This window comes from Melopsittacus undulatus, chromosome 3, assembly GCF_012275295.1.
Source record: "Melopsittacus undulatus isolate bMelUnd1 chromosome 3, bMelUnd1.mat.Z, whole genome shotgun sequence".
NCBI classification, from domain to species: domain Eukaryota; kingdom Metazoa; phylum Chordata; class Aves; order Psittaciformes; family Psittaculidae; genus Melopsittacus; species Melopsittacus undulatus.
Window position 1 is genome coordinate 8,069,023 of NC_047529.1, and position 22,066 is coordinate 8,091,088.

Consider the following 22,066-nt stretch of genomic DNA (forward strand, 5'->3'; position numbering starts at 1 on the left):
AATCTCCTGACTGCTGCAGAAAAGTGGGATTCTTGCAAATACTCAGCTCTCCTGCAGAACCACAGTAAAATACCTCCTGCGTTAAGGTCCTCACAGGGAAGCTCCATTCCTCCTCAGCAGTCCAAGTGTAAATGCATTTTCCATAAAACTTACTATGTTTTTTCCTCCCAATGCTAACAGATATCAAACAGCTTGGTAAACTTGAAATCTGGTTTTTCTTCAGTGGAATCCTCAGTGCAAGCCTCAACCTGCTCACCTGACCTAAATAATTACAGTATGTCCATATTTACCTGACTTAAAACAACCGTATGATGGGTGTTTTTCTGGTGATATCAGTGTAGGACAGTGTGAAGCATGGTATGATACAGCAATGGCATAGGTTTTCCTGTATCTAAGCCACCTTCTTGTAACTGACCTCTCTTTGACTGCAGCTGTAAGATGGGTCCAGGTTTGAGGCTCGCACAAAAGAAGCGGCTGAGTTGAAGGTGGGTTGCAGTGCTGATCAGGCATGAGATAGCTGTCAGTCAGCACAGATATGAGTGCACACTGGGCGCCTTTTCTGACAAGCCAAGACTGAGCCAGCCCTGTTGTGAAGAACCCCAGTGTATTTCAGCCCGCAACTTGCCTTGGTTTCGCTGACTTGAATGAGGTTTAGGATGTGCCTTGGTACCAGTGTGGACCCTGGATGACTTAACCAGGGATCACTGCATTACCCAACACACTTCTGTGGGTGAAGAAGGGCTGTCATTACAGTACTCCAACTACTTTGTGTCACTGCCATACTAGTGACATTCTGTTTCTCGCGTTAGTTGCTAGATGCTTATTTTGGACTTCTTTATTAACCATTTTCCAGCAGCTGCCTCTTTATCATGTCAGAGTTGAGTGCAATTGGCAATCATTCTTCAGGAACTGTATGTATTTTTCTGTTGCTGCTGATTTTTTTGACTCAAGGAAAATGAAAAGGCATGAGAGGAATTGAAAGTCATACAATGATTTCTTCAGAAGAATGTTTTGTTTATGTATTTTGAAGATTTCTCTTTTTCCTTTGACATTTTGTATGCATGCTAATTAATTACTGTAGCACAGGCTATGAAAGATACAGTGAATCTGTGCAGCTTTGTTTCTTAACTGGGGTGACATAAATGTTACTGGCTTTTCACAATACTTGATTTCACAGTCTTTCTGAGTTACTTTTTGAGTGGACAGCAAATAAGGTTTTCTCTGGCTGAATGAGCTCAATAAGGCAAGGTAGGTCATTTAACAGAAGATTCATGGCTCTTCTCTTAGGTCTTCAATGCAGCTGATACAAATGAGGACATTTCTTTTCCAGCTTGCAAGTGTCCACAAAAACGATCAGGCCAGCAACTTGTCAGCTTTGCTTATCCAGTCACCACATGACCATGGTTATTAAAAAACAGGGAAAAAAGAGAAAAAGCTCAACAATAGCAACAAGCTAAGCTTGTTGGTAGGGTACTCCTATCTCTGCTTCCAAGCAGGCCAGATTTACCATGGTAATGGGAATCAACCTAGCATGAGTGAATTCATTTTGACTACTAAAATACACCTTTGACAAGATGATTATATGGGATCAGTTGCAAGATTATACTGCTAGTTTCACAGCTGAAGGACAAGTGAATGTATTGAGTTAACCCTACCCCAGGCATGCTGGGCTGTGCATCTCATTTGTTTCCTTTTATTGTCATAAAGCGATAAGGCTGAAGTGTTGTGATTAGTGTGTTGTCAATAGCTAGCGTTAACCCACATGACCATAATGAAGCTCAGTTATTCACATGCTTATTGTGATTCAGAAAGCATTTGTAGCAACAATAATAATATTATGTTTCAGAATATATATGAAATAAGTGCTTAGTGTCTCTTTTTTTTTAAAGCAACCTGGGAAACATCTTTGTTTTTCGTGCCATCTGGTGCTGACAATTCCCACATAACAAATGCCTGATGCATGGTGGAAATACCTTGTCACACTGACTGCAGAGAGGGCCTTTGGTACACTTCCACAATTAAAAATCTGACTGTTGTGCTACTCTTTGAAGAACATCCTTTACATATTATTAAACATCATTGACAAATGTATAAACTAAATAAATGGAAGTTATTATATTTTGACAGTCATTTTGATTAGACAGTGAGACTTGAGTTTGATTTTAGAATACAGGCACAGTCTGCAAACTGTTGCATTTTGATATATGCACAAACATGCCAGTGTAGATCTTTGTCTGAGAAAGTATGAGGAGCACATAATGAGTATTTGTGTTGATGTGCATTTGGTTCTTTCCATGACTTGCTTCAAAATGAAACCATTAAAATTAGTAAGAATGAGAATATTAAGATTGTGATGAGTCTTTTAGAAACCATAGAAAACGGAGCATATTTTATATGAATAAAAATCTTTTGAGCACTTGAGCTGCGCTAACAAAAAAAGATACAGGCCCTTTTTTATCAGGATTGAGTTGATTTACAGAAAATATTAGGCATCTCAGTTAAACTGACAGATTATAACACTTACCCCTGCAGCTACTGAAGTGATTTTCTGGATTGACGTTTGCATCTTAGTATTATAACTTAACCAACAGAACCTGTTCTGATCATTTTCAGCTATATGGTATTAAAGGTTGACTGTTTAGTACTTATGGTTTGTTGTTCATGGGCTTTTCATATGGAGGTGGCATAACCCAATTGCAAGTTAGACTTCCTTAATGTGATGCAGCACTGGACTGAACACAGTAGGAGAGACAGATAAAGCTACCAGCATCTCCATACAATTTTAAGGTCCCTTAAGGAAATTTCTGTTAATTTTATCTGCCCAAATCCTTGATGGGGTGTTATTCATTGTACAACATGTAGTAGACGTGTTTCAGATACTGCGCTGCCAGATTAGGCATGCAGTAACAGACACAATAGTGTGAATGTTTCTCTGCTAGATCCCCCTGCTAGCACAAAAGGCTGAGCATTTAGACTGGAGTCTAACAACAGGGAATTCAGTGCATATTTTCCATATATTAATGAAATAAGGGGACTTAATGTTCTGTAAGTGGAGCTTTAATGTGTGTCTCTGCAGTTATTTTCTCAGTTCTTCTCCACACTCTCCTTCTCTAAAGCAGCACATTGTTTTCATATCAAATATTCCAAAATAATTCTGCCAGATCTCATTATGGCATCTTTGGAAAATTATGGCCATGATAACTGCAAACACTTATGCAGTTTCAAGGACTCCTTGTTTCAGCAGCCATTTCTTAGGTCAGCGTAACTAACAATTTCCAGGAATAAGGTGGTAAAGTGTTGGAAAGAGGAGCAGAAGCTCCTAAGTTTGAAGACCTTTTAAAGCTTTCATAAGCTGTCACTGTGGGTAATGTCTGTGCAAGGATGTATCAAGAGGAGTAGGTTTCACATGAGGTATATTTTATATGGTGGTAGTAGGATGGGGGTTTTGTAGTGGGGAGTGTGAAGGTGTCTTGTTAGGGGGAGTAAATGTATTAGGTACACCTTTATTAGCAGCACACAAGGAGGAGGAAAGGAGGCTTCTAAGTTTGGCAAGTGCTGGTGCCCAAGTCAGTGTTAAAGCCGGCAGTTCCTTTTCAAAGCATATACAAAGGCAGCTGTCCTGTTTGCAGTGACATTTTAGCTGTCAAGCAACTGGGCAAGAACAGGAGAGCTTTCATTAACACTTTCCAAGCAAATTAGAAAGATCTTAGAGTAACAAGATCTTGTGTGTTTCTGGAGACACAGAAGCAATATAAGCTTTACCCATATCGCCAGAGGCATGTGGAGACGGTCAGCAATGACGTACTTTCCAGAGTCAGTAGTGTTGAATGAGCAGAGCAAAGCTCATCCCTGGCCATACACGCACATGGGGTCTCTCCTTCATCCACCATGCCTCTCAAACCATGCAGAACTTTCCACACACCCTTGTTCTTATTGACTTAACCAATCTGGCTTATTGACTTAACCAGTCTGGCTTATTGACTTAACCAGTCTGTGATTTAAAGGAGGGCCCCTGAACTGAGAGGAGCACAAGAAGTGATGGCTGCTTGCTTCTAGGATTTGCTGTACTTGAAGGGTTGGGACTAGATCCTGGTAATAGATGGTGAGATGTGATTAGTGGGCACTGCTGTAGGAAGCCCAGGCCAAGTTAGCGACCTGGGGTGGGGGAATAGGTACATGCTTCACCCCACACCTATCCATGACATACAGCCTACCAAGCCTCCCTTCTTCTCCAGCCAGATAAACCCCATGAAGTCTTATGGAGGCACTGCTTGCCTGTACCTTACAGCTAATGCTTCTTTGCCTTTTTGTGCCCTTGTCCTTTTCAGTATTCTGGAGGAGCACTCACTGCAGTAACATGGGCCAGTGTCACTCATTACTTTACCTGTTTTATCTTTTGTGAAATTGAGCCTTTAGCCAGAATTGCCTGAGCTGCTGCTCCAGCAGTCGGTTAACTGTGAGGGTCCTCGAGCTCATTTCTCTCAAGTAATTTGATTCCCACGTGCTCACTGAGATTGCTTTCTTGCTGAAAGGAAAAGTGGGGAAGGGGGTTGGGTGCACGTGTGGGAGCAGGCCAGGAGTGTTATGGCAGACAAATGTAGCTTAGAGATACAAACAGCGCAAAGATGTGTTTAAAAAGATCCCATCTCGCTTTATCTCCCTTTAACCCAGTCCTGTAAAACATGTTTTTCTGTTTGAGAGTCAGAGGCACAGGGTCCTTTGTGCTGGAGCAGGGTATGGATCAGGAGGCTAAATTCCATCCTGCTTCTGCATAAAGCAAATAAGGTAATTGTTTCATTAAAAATACCAGAAATGTGTATAAAATACTTATTAATACTTTTTGTAACTGGTCATAAAAGGCTTCTATAGATGTCAAGATATTTTCTGAAATCATACGCAAAATTCAAGGCTTTTTACTTTGGCCACTAAACTATTTCTTTTATATTGTAGTTACTTGGGAGTAGTTAATCACCAGTTTCCTAGATGAGTTTCTGTTTAAGATAGGTTCGTATGGCAGCAGCTTCCTAAATAACGTACAATTTCCAGAGAGATTCTATAAAATTGTCAGTGCTTTATCACAGTTTTGGATGAATACCCTGCTGCAGGGGAGTGAAAAATAAGCCTGAAAAGTTAATCTTGCTGGAGGGAGAATTGTTCTGGAAATAAACCATTCAGTGTATAAACAATGGTATATCAGTTGTCTCAAATACGCATTTGTCCCTCTGCATGGTGTTCCTTGTGTGTCCAGGAAGATCTACCACGCTCAGGCTACAGACTTTCAATGTTAAAAGTCCCAGTTTGTTAGGGAGGATAATACTAATTTGAGCAGATGTTGTGCTTAGAGGTCTCTTATTTTATATGATGAAAATGAGGCTGTTGGAAGTCCCTGCTTTGGGTTTCATTAGTGTTCATTACTTCGTGTCATAAGAAATATGCCTTGATGATAGCGGCAGTGTTATTAAATGTCACAGGAATGTATTTTCCTAGCATTAGTGGAAGTATCCACAGTAACACTTGTAGGATCTTAGATAATTTTCCATCTTGGACCCTGAAAAAAAGAAAAGATAGTTAAAAAAATTAAAAATATGCTTTATTGAGAAATGGGTGCAAAGGAGGCACATGTTAAATGTCCCTATTACCCAAACATTGGCTATCTTACTTGCTACTCTTGGTGGATAGTTGTCACCTATCACTTTAAAACAGTACACACACTGCTGGACAAATCCTTGCAAAGTCTAGTTACCAGGAGTAATACTTTGGGGATGTGACTGAGTGTGGAGGGATTTTCTTCTTCTCCTCATCCCCCCAAGTCTATCAGTTCACGAGTTCTGAAAAAGGGTTAAAGAAGATAAGAGTTTGGATGATAACAGGGTGAGTTTGGAGGATTTCCTGGGGTAACAGTTGGACTTGATCTTAAAGGTCTCTTCCAGCCTAGTTGATTCTATGATTCTATAATGTGTCAGGTCAGAAAGCTGAACAAATCAACTAATGTGCGATGTCTGCATTTCAGTTTATGGCGCAGGGGTGATGTACGATGTAGAAAAGGCTGGATGTATGCCAGCTGTATGCCAGATTTCATGACTGTTTCTATCTTGCCCCTTTACTTGCTTGTATGCTGTGCCTGCAGCTCCACCTCTTCAAAGACTTTTCTATTAATCTAACCTACTGAGAGCTATTCATACAGCTTATGGGGTTTTATTTTTCAGTCCTCACAAAAATGATTTGCTGCCCTCAAGTTATGAATTTAAAGGAAAATTAAATTAAGGCTGTCTAAGTAGTGAAAGCATCTTTAGATTTGATAGATAGGGACCATCAAAGCAAAAAGTCTGCATCCCTGGGAAGATATCTGATATTGTTTATTGCTAGTATATCATGCAACATCAGGCCTTAAATTCATTCACTTATGCTTCATGAATGCCTTAATTTCCAGAGTTGTTTGTTATATTTTAGGTCACAAATGCCTGTGGCGTTGAGGTCATAGTGTTGTATAGTTCTGCTGACAGATGGATTGAAGAAAACAAGCTTTAAGAAAGCATTTATACCTTAAGAAATGTCTGAATTACTATTCTATGATTCTATGAAATGTAAGCCTAGTATGTGTTATTGTGATACATGTGTTGTATTCTTGCCTGCTTAGGATGGCACATGTAGCTCTCTATTGTCTCTACTCCTCTTGAGCCGTGGAGCTTTCCTAGACTAGAGTTTGAAATAATAAAGAAATAAATCCAATAAAATAATCACTGGCTCTATTTTCAATTTGTTTAGCTGGGTAAAAAAAAAGTAATTCATAATACCTAAAGTAATTGCTGTTACCTTTATACAAATCTGTGAAGAAGGAGTTGTCCAACTGTATTCCCAAAATAGTCCAAGTAGGTGGGGGAATAAGGCAACGGTTTTGTTTTCCTGTATGTGTAGAAAAATGTGTGCCTTTTATTTATCTTTTATTTCTTCTGTCTTTAGGTTTTCCAAATGAGCCTGCTGCTGTCATTGCCCTTAACACTATTAAGGAATGGTTAAGCAAGAATCACAACGAGGTATGGAATGAAATATAAATTTCCCAAATTTCCCTTTGAGATTATTGGTTTTGATTCCAAAACTGTGGAAAAAAGTAAGCATAGGCTGGAGCCTTCTAAGTCTTTTATTATTTAGTCATAAGGCCAATGAAATCGGGTCAGGACAATATAGCTGGCGAAGACTGTTATGTTGAAAAGCTACACTGGAGTTGAAGGGAAATACCTTTGTTTGAAACCACACTGTGCGTTTCCTGTGCATTGTGATCTTTCCTGGCTAAGTAAAAGACTATTCTCTTCCTCAACTGCTTCTGAGCGTCAGAGTTTTTGTGTAATGATGAGGAGATGCGTGGAAAGGAAATGTATATACCAGTTGTCAGGAGAAGCGGGCACCAAAGGTCAGTGGTGTGCCAGGGGTCACTTTACAGTAAAGACTTGTACAATCATATTTTCTGTTGTCATTAGTTTTTGGTTTGCTCACAGTGAAGTGTTAGTTTTCCCTGGAACACTCACTAAATACGGGGTACAACTGTGAGTTCTTAACAGGACTGGTCCTCTTCCAGTGTCAACATGAGGGTGATTATTTTTACAAGGCAAAACCACATGCTTTCAACAGAATGCTCTCCGTATCGCCCCTTTCTACTTCTCTCTTTCTCAGCTTTGAGTTCCTAGCAGGCTGATAGTTCCTAGTGTTGAATTGGAGAAATGCAACAGAGAAGTGACAGGACAAATAAAATAATCATGATGTCTTAAACTGAAGATGTGCCTGTTTCCTCCTGGTGACAGCCAGCACATCTCAGACAGCTGGAGTTGTTCAGTATTTTGCCTGAAAATATGTAACAAAGCATTCAGTGGAGAAGCTCTGGATCCAGGGGCATAATGAATAGGATTTTTCCTCTAGCAGCATATTCAGGGGGTCTTTTTCTCCTGAGAATCTAATGTGTGAGGGTATGAATTTAGCAGTTTTATGTGGTTTATTTTGGTTTTTACCAGCTGAAGTGAAAGGAAATACTGTGTTGAGATTCGAATGCTAAATTCCAGAAGATATACTAAGGAGTGTATGTACATGTTTGGACACTGGTTCTTTGTAGTTGTAGTCTATTAGTGTGTAATTTTAATGCTTAAGTGTAACGCTAAAACCTCTATGTTTGTGCTGCTTTGCCATCTTGTAATTTCTCTGTGTTGCATTTTTACCGCATAATTTTAACAAATAGGCTGAAAATCTTTTTTGGCTCCAGAAATAAGCTTTTCTTCCTCGAAAGCTGAGCATGTATTATATATACATCCCTTAATTACTTTTCTCTTAGTGATATTACAAGAAACCTGACTTCATTTGGCAGACTGCCTGTCTGTCACCTTTCCCTCTTTCTTTTAGTTAGTGTGTCACTTCCACATTTTGCTGGTTCCCTCCATGGACCTCATGTGAATTTCTCCCCTTCTCCTTAGAAAGATCCAGGTCTGTTTTGGAAGAATACTTGCGGTTCATAGCAGGGAATGGTTGAAGTGACAGTATTTGTGATATATGTTCATTACCTGTGCTTGCAAAATGGCACTGTACTTACGGTCCACGTAGATTATGTAAACTGTGAGCATTGACTATGCATGATTCCTCCTTTCTCACTCTGTAATAAATTCCCTTCTAATTCTTGGCCTGCTTGGCTCCCTAGCTGTAAACCTCCTGTTTTGCTCCCCACAAACTCCAATTTAATCTGAAGTCTTTTTAAATAAGTAGCTGTAGTTTACAATGCTTGGACAGTGAATGGAGCCCAGGCTGTCTTGACTACAAAACAATAGGTAAAAGCTATCTTACTGAGCTTATATCACAGCTGGGTTTTGAATTTTGGACTAGTATAGCTAGTAGTTGTTATATTAAATGTTTCCTGACACCCTGAATGCCAAACTCACCAGGTTGGTCTCATGCTGTTTGATGTACTAGGAGGTGTACATGTGATGTGTTAGATGCAAATATTATGTATCAGTGAATATGACAATTCAGAGCTAATCCCCAAGAGTTTTTGTCATTTTCGGAAGGTGTACTAGATGTCAGAAAAGATACATTTAGAGAGTCCAGTTACCAGCAGCTTTGTAGTTTTCTTGTACAAAGCTTCCCCTCTTCATAGGGCTATTCGTCCATCTACTGGCTTGAATTTTAGACTATGGCATGCTTGGATGTTTTATACATCATAAATAGGTCAGCAGCAGAATAAAAATACTGAACAACTGTATTGAAGGTAGCAGTAACTTGTGCACTGAGAGAGATCTTGGAGAAGCATACAGTTGGGTTGCTGTTGTTTAATGCATATAGCATGGTGAGCCTAGTTCACCTGTTTAAATGACCTGGCATAGCTCTGGGCCAGGTGTTAATCTGATCCCTTTCATGTTGTGTATATTTACCCCTCTGGATTAGAGTTTTTGGGCTTTGAGTAGTAATATTATACATCACCCAAACTTTTCCCCGAAGAAGCTCGTCATACAGCAACAGAAATGAAAGAGACTTTGCAAGTCTCAACAGCAGAGTCTCCTCTTACTGCAACCACACGATATTATCCTTCCTATAAACTTCTGTCATAAAAATAGAGCAACTCCCACTGCACTCACTGGATATTTAAATTCACATGTTCCAGTCCGGGAGCAAAACCTCTCAACGATTTGCCACGAGGCCAGCACTTCAGAGGGCTGCCCATGTTTTACTCCTGTTGCTGCTAACCAGAACCGCTCCCCTGGCGCTGGCTGTGCTGTCAGCATGAGTCAGTGTGTCATGCTAACAGCCTCTCCTGTACAAGAGAGGCCTCCTGCGCTTGGCTCTGCCAGAATTAAACGAATCAGTCTGCTTCTTCCCTTCATTCCTCTTTGTGCAATCTGCCTTGCCTTTGAGAAGGTTCTGCTGCTTTAGTCCCAAAGATGTTTGACAGGCAGGTATCCCCTGGGTAATGTTAAGTGCTGGTTGTTCTAACTCAGATCTCAAACTCTTTGAGTGTAGAATGTGAATTGATTGAATGAATTCAAGAAGTTTTGGGTGCAGGATGGAGACCATAGTGATAACCTGCTCACTAGGAAGTTTGCCTGTGTGACAGTACACTTGGCAAAAGCAGATAGGTAGGTAAGATGGAGACCTGATCTAAGCCTCTTGTTGTGCTCTATAGCATCAGTGTCTTATCTGCCTTCCTGCATCCCAGGAAACTGTGACAAATTTGGGAAAGATAAGGCCATATTGTTGTTTTCTTCTCTCTACCTTCCTGTAGTACTTCTCTCCTTTGATGCTATAATGAAGATTTTATCCACACTGATATTAATTAAAAATACAAATAAATCAGTGGTTATATTCCTTAGCCTGAGGGCCTGAAAATATAACCTAAATGACTCCGTTCTTGCAGCTGCATTGGAATCCTACGAAGTTCTCTGTCATAGGATTTGCAAGAAAAGTGATTTGCATTTAATAAAAGGTTTTCTTATCCAAGTCCATGGTTGTGCTTGACCCCTCAGGTGTTTGCATAAAAACTTATTAGCATGCTTAACTCTGATGTCGCTCAGATGAATATCTCATTACCATGCAAATGGAGTTAGCTCCTTTCTGAGGTTAATTGTTACAAAGCAAGAGAGAGATCTATTGTAATTTAGTGAACAAGGAACACCAGCTAGGCAGGGCAGCAGCCATCCTAGTCTTAGCAGCCTAAAACTTAACTACAGAAAGTCCACTAGGGAAAACAGTATTGTAAGTAGCAGTTTGCACTTAGTTGTATGTAACACACAGCACTGTTCTGGTCTTGCAGCGCAACTCTTAGTCAAGCTAATTTTTGGCCGTGTTTTACACCAGGTCTGCTGACTTGCAGCCAGAGGGCAAATCTAGTTTAGAAGCTGGTAAATGGTGTTATACTGTAAGTGTAGAAAACCCTTGGAGCAAACTGACAGGAATGGCCACAGTCAGCAGTACCAGTTAATGTACTGCAGACCACCTAGGCTATCTCTTTAGCAAACTGCATTTTCACATTTCACAAAGTGCTCTAGAGGTTTAGCACAATTCTTCAGAGCACAAAATAGAATTGGATCCCATCCTTTGGAAAATGATACACTGGGATTCATTTAAAAATGCTTCATAAGCTCTTTGGATGTTCTGAGTTTTCTTTCTGGGATAATTTGGCCAAGTTGGAGATACTGGCACCTGATTTCCCATAATGGTATTACAAAAGAGTTGTGAAACCCTTAATTTCTGGATGCCACTACATTCTGGGGATGGCAGGACAAGGATTATGTTTGGGTTGTTTGTGACAGGTATCTTTGAATGCTTGCAATGTTAGAAATTGTTATCTACTTTCAGTACTACGCTATGCTTGTCAAAAGGCGGGTGAACAATAAAAAAGCTCACTGTATGCCTTACATTATGTGTCTCTGACATGAAAAACCTCAGGACTGTTTCACTGCTCAAGAAAAGACTTTAATTTAACAGCACATTTAGTTCAAAGTATTGTTCTTTCTCTTGTACAATATCTCAAAACATTTATTCCGCACCCCAGCAGAACAACAAACAGCAGGGCGTGATTGCAATATATGTTCCGTCCAAATAACTGATGCAGATTAAAAGCACATAAATGGAAAATAAATCAACATATTCCTGATTCCTTTTCATTAGAATCACTACTGAAGAGACACTTTTTCTTATTTTGCCTGAGGCATGTAAGATTTAGGTCCCTGTGTTTTAGTAAGTGGTTATGCGTCATCCCACTGACAGAAGAGTTTTGTATGTTGCCAGCAAAAGAGGATGAGCAAAATGCAGGTGCAGTTGGAATCTGTGGAAATCTGTTTTGGATGGGGAGAGGAGAAGACTTTTATCCTGCGGATAGAAGCTGTGTGAGCAATTGAGTTTCAAAGGATGGGGAGGGTATGTAGGAATTTGAGGAAGGGACAGTCTGTGATGAGGAGCTTTAGGGATGATGTTTTTTCCCTTGTTCTCGCAGAGCTTGTCATTGTGATAGTATGGTAAGTACGTGCTTCCTCTTGATCAGGAGGGCCACAGTAGGGCAGTGAGGGAGCAGCTTCCTCAAGTGTTGGATGCAGCTTGAGAGGTCCAGCAGGACTTACAGCAGCTGTGCTGTGTGTTGGCCACCCAGGCCTAAACCTGTTTTGATGCATCTCAACTCAGAGTTATTGTTTCTGAAATAAATAGAACACTGGTGTTAAGTGCCTCAGGGAGGGCAGGACCTCCCCATGGGCTGGCAGATATGACACAGGACCCACAGGGGAGGTATTGGGCTCCAGAGGGATATCTGTGTGCCAGGCAGGATATCTCAGGCACTTGAAATGGTGCTAAGCACTGGTGCCTAGTTTGGAGAGAGGTATATGTCCTGCTGGCCAGCAGGACAGAGCAAATGGAAGTGCCACTGTTCTCTGTTGCACAAGGCAGGGTAGTGCAGGTGTGCCTCAGTGAGACCTCACAGCAGCCTTCCAGTATCTGAAGGGGGCCTACAGGGATGCTGGGGAGGGACTCTTCATTAGGGACTGTAGTGATAGGACAAGGGATAATGGGTCCAAACTTAAACAGGGGAAGTTTAGATTGGATATAAGGAAGAAATTCTTTACTGTGAGGGTGGTGAGGCACTGGAATGGGTTGCACAGGGAAGCTGTGAATACTCCATCCCTGGCAGTGTTCAAGGCCAGGTTGGACAGAGCCTTGGGTGACATGGTTTAGTGTGAGATGTCCCTGCCCATGGCAGGGGGATTTGAACTGGATGGTCTTAAGGTATTTTCCAACCCTAACTATTCTATGATTCTATGATTTTGGGATAAACCAGTATGATCACAAATTTGTCTTATGTGCAGTTCTCTTCAGGTAAGCATGACATCCATTTGGGTACCACATTAGTCCGGCAGTGCCTGTGCTGTGTGGTGTTAGATAAGCATGTACCTACCAGGTGTAATGCAGTGGGTTAGGAACGTGTCTCATGTGTTTCCCTTCAAAATCAGGTCAGGCAGCTAACAAAAGGTCATTTTTATCTCCTGAGCCCATGAAAACATCAGGACAACCCAGTTTCCCTATTTCTGCAGACTGCTTGCCTGAAGGATCATTTTATTATTTATTTTCTTTTAATTTCTCTTTCCCTCTCCCTTCAGTGGTCCCAGCAACCTAATTTTGGCTCTTCATTCTTCAGAGACAATTAAGCAAAGTGGCATCTTGAGATGAGGTCTTGCCTTTATCTCTCCAGAAGGACGCAGATGGAGACGCAGAGTTGGAAAACATTGTCTGATGCAGTTTGCTTTAATGTAACCTCAGTTGTATTCCCTTAGGCAGAGCAACTGAGTTTCTGCATTTATTCTAAAAAGGAGTGGAGAAGCAAGCTGACAATATTTAATTAATGAAAGCAAATATTTTATTGGTTATTTTTAATAACTAATGCAAGCAGCTGCCCCTAAGATAATACTGCTTTTGGGTTTGCTTTGGTGGTTTTCATGCTTGGAGTTTTAGAGCTGAAAACAAAACTATAGGTAATTTTGAAAATATATGTATGTATTTCTGCCTCAGGTGAGATCTTTATGACAAGCTTGGGCCTGCAGTGACATGTATTTATTTTAGAGTGTATTTATTACTCAGAAATAAAGCTCTGATAATGCAGGTTTTGATTGAAGCCACTGACAGATCCTCAAGGACAGTAAGGGTGCCGATGAAAATTCAGGCGGCTATTTCGGTAGCTCTTCTCTGCCAGTATCATTTGATTAACATAATCTCCTCCCCTCCCCCAGCACTGTTCTCATGGGTAGGTTAAAAAATGATCTCCTTTCTATTTCTACATTCTAATTAGGTGGTAATCATATGCTGCTCTGATTGAAATGAAAATCAGCCATCATGCCACTGTCATCTAGCTGAAGTCGAGGAAAAAATGCTTTTCAACTTGTGCAAAATTAAAATGATTTACTTGCTCTGTGTAGCTGCTCCCTCACTGGGCTCAAAGAGATTCAGTGCTGTCCCCAAAGCCCAAACCTAACTATCATCCCAACAGGCAAGTCATTTTCTGAAATGATAAGTAAGCCGCCAAAGCAGTGATGCTTTCTTGTATGTTCTTCAGGCTGCTATTTAGGTAGAAGGCTGATAAAGCAAAGCAGACAGAGCCCGTATTCATTACACATGATACTTTATTTATTAAACTTTAAAAGCTTTTGTTATTTTGATAGAGCTGTGGAGAGAAAGGCAGGAATTCATCCCTCTTGGAAAGAAATGTTAGATTGGGATTGCTGTGAATGTCTCACATGGCCAGAGTCTTGAGTTACTTGCACCCCAAATAGAAATGGGGGGCTAAGGGAGAAGTTGAAAACACTGCTTCCTGTTGTACTTTCCCCCTAAAATCTGTTGGGGATCAAGGGAGTCCGTTTCTGTGCCTAGCATAGGTGTTTTCAATGGAAACATCTTTGTAAAGGTTTATATACCCGTAGTGTACTGCATAAATAATGTCTCCTGTTACCTCCATTACAGCTAATGAGTGTCGCTAATACAAGTCAGGTCTCTGCATGGGTTCTTTTGTGTTTACAGTAGTTAACTATCTAATAATTGAAATTTGTCAAAGCATTTATTCTTTTTATCCTTACAATTTAATGGCAGTTCAGTAACAGGAACCTGAATCACTCAAATTCTGCAGGCGTGTAGCTAAATTAACAAAGTTTTTGCTAGTTCAGGGTTGATATTTTAGCTTATTCCTTTGATTTTTTCCATCTGATTCCTGTGTGTTAGGAGGGGGCTGGGTGCTGTAGTGAGCTCTGTGAAAAGACCTTAAAAATAAATAGAAGCAATGTTATATTTTTTCCTTGCTGTTACTTCTTGCATGACAAAAAGGATCATGATAATGTCCCTTTATTTCAGTACTGGCTTTCAGCCAGAAATCCCAATATTTGCAACTGGCTCGTCAATCAGCCCAATGCAGAAGAGGTTCAGCTTTCATTTTAGGAAGAATTAGTTATTGATGCTGCCCTTCTGGAGACTCTTGAGTTTGCTTGTGCTCCTAACTCCATGGGTGTGTAGGAATAGAGAAATAAATGAGGAGTAGCAATCTGTGTAGTTCTAGTGAGGTACATGGATAAAATACTTTGTGTAACAGAAATTGCTGTTACAGTCTTTGGTTTTCTTCTGAGCTCTTTAGATTAATAAATCTGATTTATGTTTGCTGCACTTTCATGTCCAACTGAACTGTATCTATGGATTGCAGCTGGATCTTAGCAGGAATTGAGCTGCGATGGGGTAAGAGGAAGGAGATACAGAAGAGCTTATGCCTCTTGCTGTGTGATTTTCAAGGAGGTTCCTGCCATGAAGACAGTGTTTTGGGAGGCTCACAGTGGAAGCTGTCTGCTGAGGATGGGTATGGCCAGGAAGCTGCCAGCAGCAGATAGAACAGGTGCCCAGCTGAAGTCTGTCTCTGATGTCAGTCAGCATCCAGACCTCATCAGGGTGCTGGCAGGAACCTACACACAGTCCTTTTGGCTCAGCCTGGGGCAGGAAGCCCAGCACCCAACCTCCTGCTCCACAGCCCCAGCCTGCAGAGGATAGTTTAGATTCGGGGGTTTCCTTCAGCCACAGGGTTTTCAGGTCTATGAACTCACTCTCAGGTGATGTTTCCATCAGTCTTAGACAAGAAATGTCAGTCCGTGCGACCTGGGCATCTCCGCATGCCCTAGAGGTGCTGGAGCTGTGCAGCCCACCATGTGCTGGAGGCACGTGCAGCTGGGGTGGACGGCTACCAGCTGACGGCTGCGCTGCCTGCCCAGCCACAGCGTACAATGCAGTGTTAAGTGAAGCCACTCTGCTGGCATGGGCAGCGGCCCTTCCACACGAGCCAAGAGCACATGCTTTGTTTTGCTGGCACTTTCCTGGCATCCTGCAGAGCGTACGATGTCTGCTTTTTGGTGCTCTGTTTCCAATAAACTCACGTAGCTGTCTTGCTGCTGGAAAGCTGCCACTTCTGTTTGATTTAAATTCAGTTGGGTTGCCTGCGATTTTCCTCAAAGCAGAATGTCCAGCATGGCACATGAAGGTGGAATAATAGCAAAATATCAAACTACATTAGGTGGGCCTCATACTGGAGCAAGCATAGGATCACCCTACAAGGGGCAACACTGGTACAAGCTAGCCAACTATAAAAGGGAATCTTTTGTGAAGCTTCATTCTGTCTTTCCACATGATATTTTATCTGGCCAACTGCTACCATCATCTCTGAGCATCTTAACCATCAACAGTCGGTCACAAATTCATACCAAAGGAAGCCCACATGGATTCTTAAGCCAGAGTGCATTCCCTGTAAGGAACAAAATGAGTTTATTGCTGCTAGACTACAGCATCTTGACATATAGTTTGAGATATATGATTCTGACATTTAATAGGTTAGATGATATTGGCCACATACTTCATAGGTTCTGTATCATACTGTATTCGTGGGGAGGTGAAAAATGTGTCTGTCTATTATGTATGAAATGACAGAACAGATGAGAAGAGCACTGAGGATGTGGGGAGCATCGTCAATGAGAACCTGTGGAAACATGGGAATGACTGGCAGGCTTCCAAGATAAAATACCTCGTAATTAATACAGAACAACTTGTTTAAATTCAAATGTGAGCGCAGTTTAAGGGTGTGTATCACCTGCCTGCTTAAATTTCCAGGCGGATTCTGGACTTCAAGATGTGATTCTTCAATTTACTTGGGATTAATGGAAAATATAGCATAAATTAGCTGAGCTATGGAATTCTTTACTTCAGTAGGAATAAACAATGCTTCCTGAGAAGTGTTTGAACAAAGTCTACAAAAAGACTTGCTCAGGTTCTCATCTGGCTGCTACTCTCATCTCATATAAGAGTGTAGGTTAATTTTTACTAACATAAGGTGTTTATAGATAATAAATATAAACTCAGTTAATTTATTAAAATCATATATTTTGGTTTTTACATTAAGAAAATAAATGTCTGTCCTTTGGGACTAGTAAAATAACTGGAAAACAATCAGTGGTTACGGAAAAATACTGGCTGAGGGTTAAAGCAGAATTAACCAGATTTAAAGCAGTATAATTTTACAGCTGAAATGGAAGTCACTATGGCACAGGGCACAGATTTGACTTGCAGTTATGCCTTGTAAATAATCATATTGGCATTGCCCATATCTATCTGGTTTTCACCTTCTTCGTCCTGAATCAGGAATGCATTTTGATATTACCAGAACTGAATTTGGGATGCTTTTATGAACCAGGAGTATTGAACTTTTCTGAGCCAGCCTATTTGTCTTGTCTTTGCCATTAGACTAAAAATACCACATGCTAATACACTGCTGTGCCCCTTAGTGCTGAAGTCTGAAATAAACTCCTAAGAACTGGCTCCTACATGTTCATCCCTGTGATCCCTGCACAGTAAATCCAGGGGATAGGTGTTTTCCTGATTTCTCCCTCTTGCAAGAAACTGGGGCCTTTTATGAGCCCATCTCTGAATGTCCTGGATTTGATGAGGTGCAAGGAAGGGATTTTTCAGGCTCTGCATTCTTTTCTGGCTCTTCCATCTAGCTTTCCCAAACACATATAAGGGGCTGTGTATTTAAGCCTCAACGGGGGGAGAGGGTTTTATACATGGCTTTCAGCCTTTTCTGCTGGAAGTTTCACCTTTCATTTACTGTCCCTTTGGGTTTTGTAAGCTGAAAGGTTATAAAGCCTCAGTCCGCTATTTGTATATTCCTAGTCTTCTCCTTTAGTGGAGATGTTAAAGTATAGCTATTGTTTTATTGCTAAAATACAGTATATTTGATTAATTTCACTAATTCTTTTTACTTTCACCTTGTTTTGTGAGAGTGCATGTAAATGCCTTTCCAATGTGTGGAAAAAGTCTTTGAACTGATGCTTACTGTTCTGAGATGAATGCACAAACCTTGCCCTAATACAAAAGCAACTTATCACATAGCACTTTGACTCCCCTGAATTTAATCTTGATACCCGTCAGATGATAACCTCCTCACTGTGGACATTTAACAAACATCTTCCTTTGGGACTTCACAGTGATAATATATGATCTGCGTCACAATAACCTCATGATGGGGGAATGTTTCAAAAGGCACAGTAGAAGTTATGTGCTTTAGTCCGACTGGCTTTCACTGTGACTCTGCTGCCTCACTGCTGTGTTCTCTGTTAAAATCTCTCCCTATAGACACCACGTTAAGTTCATTAATATTTACAAAGCAAATATATTTCCCTTCAGGCAGTTGAGGCCCAAGTGCCCTTTATTTTTGTTGGGTTATATGAACACCAACACAGCTTCATACAGCTTAAGTGCAATATCTAATTAATATACATACTTACATTGCAGAATACCCTAAGCATTTTTTTTCCAATGTGACTTTTATGGGGCATATCATATGAGAATAGAATCCCATTGTAACTACAGGTTGCTTATGTGTATATGCTCCTCAGGATGGGGCCCCAGTCTTAAGGGGAATTTGGAAAGTGCCTGGCATGCCTGTTGGCACCAAAGCTCCTATTAGCAACATGGAGTTGTGGATATAAGAAACTGCAATATCACAGATGATCAAAGATAGTTGTAATTCAAAGCTCTGAGTGTAAATCCAGAGGGTGAGCTTCTGTAGGCTAATGCTAGTCCTCAAAGCTCTCTGGAATTTTAACAGAGAGAATTTTTGCATCCCAATTGCTAACGAGGAAGGACAGGCACTAGTATCCTTAATGGTGGCAGCACTAGTGTTTGTTACAGGAGGTAGATGGGAAAGGCTGAATGTGCTCCCATGTCGAAAGTACAAGTACTTACAGAACATATGGTTGTATATTTACTAGCGCTTGTGGTGGTGTGAGCAATGTGCTTCAGATTCTGCAAGGCTCACTTTGAGACAGAGATGTATTTGAGGGACAATCCCATCACATGCAATTTATAGCCATGGTATGACAAAAATAAATCTAGCTGCTCTGGTGCTTCCAAATAGCAGAAGCTGAGAGGGAAATAAGTAACCATAAGGTTTTGCAGAGGCTATTAGAGAATAAAGAATTCTTTACAGGTAGATAATAACAAGTATAAATATTGCTTCAGTGCCAGGTTTCTCAGTGAACTGGGATTTGCACATAATAGTCAGTAACCTGTCCTTATGGGCAATTTATGGTTACCTTCTAGGTTTTGTATGTGAGGAAAAAGGGATCCTGCTGAGGCCCAATGAGCTAAGGCCTGCCAAAGAGAGCTGATGTTGAGCCATGGGTAGCTATGAAGAGTGTGGGTGGGTTTTATTCCCTTTGATCAGGATTGGGAGTAATCAGGAGCAAGGTAGGCTGACACTGTATTTTACCTAGAGTATGGCAGGAGCTTTAGGAGTGAAGAGCTAAGAAGCTATTTGATTCGGCTTCTTAGTTCCACATAGCCTAGTTGAAAGGGAAAGCTGCAATAGACCTGGATAGTGCTGCAGTAGCTACCAGGTTTCCTGAAGCTTGCTGGTGAAAGAAGTTGATTTTGGATGTCCTGCATACCCAGAGCAGGTTCCTAGAGTAAAAATGAACTCCCGAGCCAGGGATTTGGCAGGTTCCAATACATGTTGCTCTCCCCTTGTTTGTACCTTCTTTCCCTTTGCAGTTTTTTCCTTTCAGTTATCCCTGCTCTACCCCCTGTGTGAGCGGTGAACTTGTCTCTATAGTCTGCTCTGTGCCTGGGCATTTAACTAAGTGCTGTGGATCAGGAGAGGAAACAAAGACTGTACCTCTGCTCTGGGTCTATTTTGTATGTTGCAGCTGTTGGTTTTAGGTAGGGATTTCGTGTCCAACTGCTCCTTATTGACCCTGTGGGAAGTGGCAGGTTGAATTACTTATTTGAAATGCACATTCTCTGTTGGCAGGGTTCTTGAGAGCCTTATAATGGCACAAATGATGTTACTTGCTAGTGCAAAAGAAAGTTACAATTGGGTATAGCAATTAATATGCAATTAGGAAGGCATTCTTTTTTCTTTCCAAGTATTTTTTTTTCCCAGTTATTTTTAGATTTGAATTGACTAAACAGTAGAAGAATTCCTTTTGGAAGGGAGGAGGGGTTAGCTTTGATTTTTCCTCCTGCAGAGACATGGAGGAGCACAGACAGCTGTTATTTAAAACAAAATTGAACATGAAATGCTATCAAGCCATTTACTATCTCTGAACTCTAGCGCAGCAGTCCTACGTTTTAATGATGTATTGTTTATTGTGCACTGCATTACTGCTCAAACTTACATTTGTTTAGAGCAGTAAGGAGATTTGAATGTAATTAGAGTGTATCTCTCTAGAAACAGTCTATATGTGCCATCTAAGGTATTTTGGTAATTCACTGGTTTTGCTGGCCAAGGCAGTGATGCTGCCCAGCAGGATGCACATAGGAAGGGGTTGAAGGGTGCTGGGCTCTGAATGTGTTGAGATGTCAGCATTATCAGAAATGACAACATCTGTGAACGAAAGAACAGAGCAATCACAAACTCCCTTCAGCCTTTGGCACCACTGCTGAGGCTGCCAACAGGGGTGTCAGTTTGTGCCAGCTCCTGGAGCATGTTTTGTGCTGGTGACGCGTGTCGCTTTGGAGCTGGATGGAGACAATCGATGCATTTCACACCGGCCGCCAGGCAGCCCTGCTCCCAGCTGCTATATGCTTTCAGGCACGTGTCACCTGGGCTGTGTTTGCCCTAATGATGGACAAGCAAAAAAGGCTTTGTCTTTTATAATAGTCTCCCAGTTTTTTAGTAGATTAATTAGCGCCCATATGAGTAATTCCATACAGAGTCATGCAGAGCCGTTACCATTTTCTTTTCCAGATTATTTTCTTCCACATAATCTAGAAAGTGGTTTTGAAGAAAAGTTTGGTGTCTTTACCCACCATGTCTTTTCTTTTTATATATACATAGTGAGATTATAACATTTTCAGATAAGATCTCAGTGCTCCCCCAAGACTTAACACAGTGTTGCTCTCATCCACACCTTAGATGTGAAAATATAGGACAACTGTGGGGTCTTGCTGGCTGGTTGGCCTCTGTGGGCTGTTGCTAAAGGAGGTCAAATTGGATCTGTGAACTTAAAACCACAGCTATACTAATTAAGGTGATAGGAAGATGTTAGGGAATGCAATGTAATTATTCACAAAACTGGGTCATAATTTCTTTTTCAGTTAGTCTTTCCAGCATGTTGCCACACCACAGTGCTTGCCATTAATAATGAAGACATTTTGGAGAAATGGTATTAGCAGCTGGTTGACTGTAGTTAATTGACATATTATTGTATTCCAGCACATTCTGTCAGGAACTGCTGTGAATGGCTTACAGGCTTCTAGGGAGAAATAAAGCAGAGATAACCAAAGAATAGTTATTTTAACTTAATGGTTCTCAGACTGTGTATACCCTGATTCTGGGAAGCAGTTTACTAAAATATGTAGAGAATTTTGATTTTAAAATAATGATGTAATGGACTTTGTACATTTTGCCTGTGGGAGTAGCATAGAAGCTCCTGTAGGAGTAGGGCGATGCACTGAGCCTTTAGAGTGTTTTCAGATCTCAGGGACTAAATGGCATAAATCCATTCACTTATGGATTTAATCCAGGCTGCTTTGTCAAAAATTGGAGTAATGAATTGACAAGGAGTTTAAGAAATGAACCATGTATGTAACTGAAGCATGCTAATTACTGTCTCCCCCCCTTCTCAAAGTTAGCAGAGCTTAAACTGAATGCATCTTTGTTTTCAGAATGAGAACTAAAGAAGAGAGCCAGAGTGAAGCTGAGGAAGTTACTTAGCAAACCCTTCACCTCCAGGTCACTGATTCAAATCCAGACCATTCTGTTCATGCCTGAGAGCTTTTCAGCCCTTGTCCTAGCCTGGCCAGCATAGAATGAGATGGAGAGTGTGGCTTTGGTCCCTATCACAACTGACATGACTCTGGTTGAACTGATGAACATTATGTATTTAAAGAGTCTTATTCTGCAGTCACGGCACCCAGCTGGAGATTTTGCTTTTTTCTCCAGAGTAGCTGGGATTAAGCACAAAATAGCAAACGGCAGCCTCTAGTGCTGATAGTTTCAAATGTTCATGGACGTATAAAGGAATTTGTTCTT

The 22,066-nt window shown here is 40.9% G+C and overlaps 1 protein-coding gene across 4 annotated transcripts in view; it reads left to right on the forward strand.

Moving 5' to 3' along the window:
* The window catches only part of MACROD2 (mono-ADP ribosylhydrolase 2), an 882,506-nt gene that overhangs the window by 613,705 nt on the left and 246,735 nt on the right, over positions 1 to 22,066 (forward strand). For all 4 annotated transcript variants that reach the window (XM_031047552.2, XM_031047553.2, XM_031047556.2 and 1 more), the window contains exon 8: positions 6,961 to 7,034. In XM_031047552.2, coding sequence (XP_030903412.2) covers positions 6,961 to 7,034 — 74 coding nt within the window. The remainder of the gene's footprint in view (positions 1 to 6,960; positions 7,035 to 22,066) is intronic.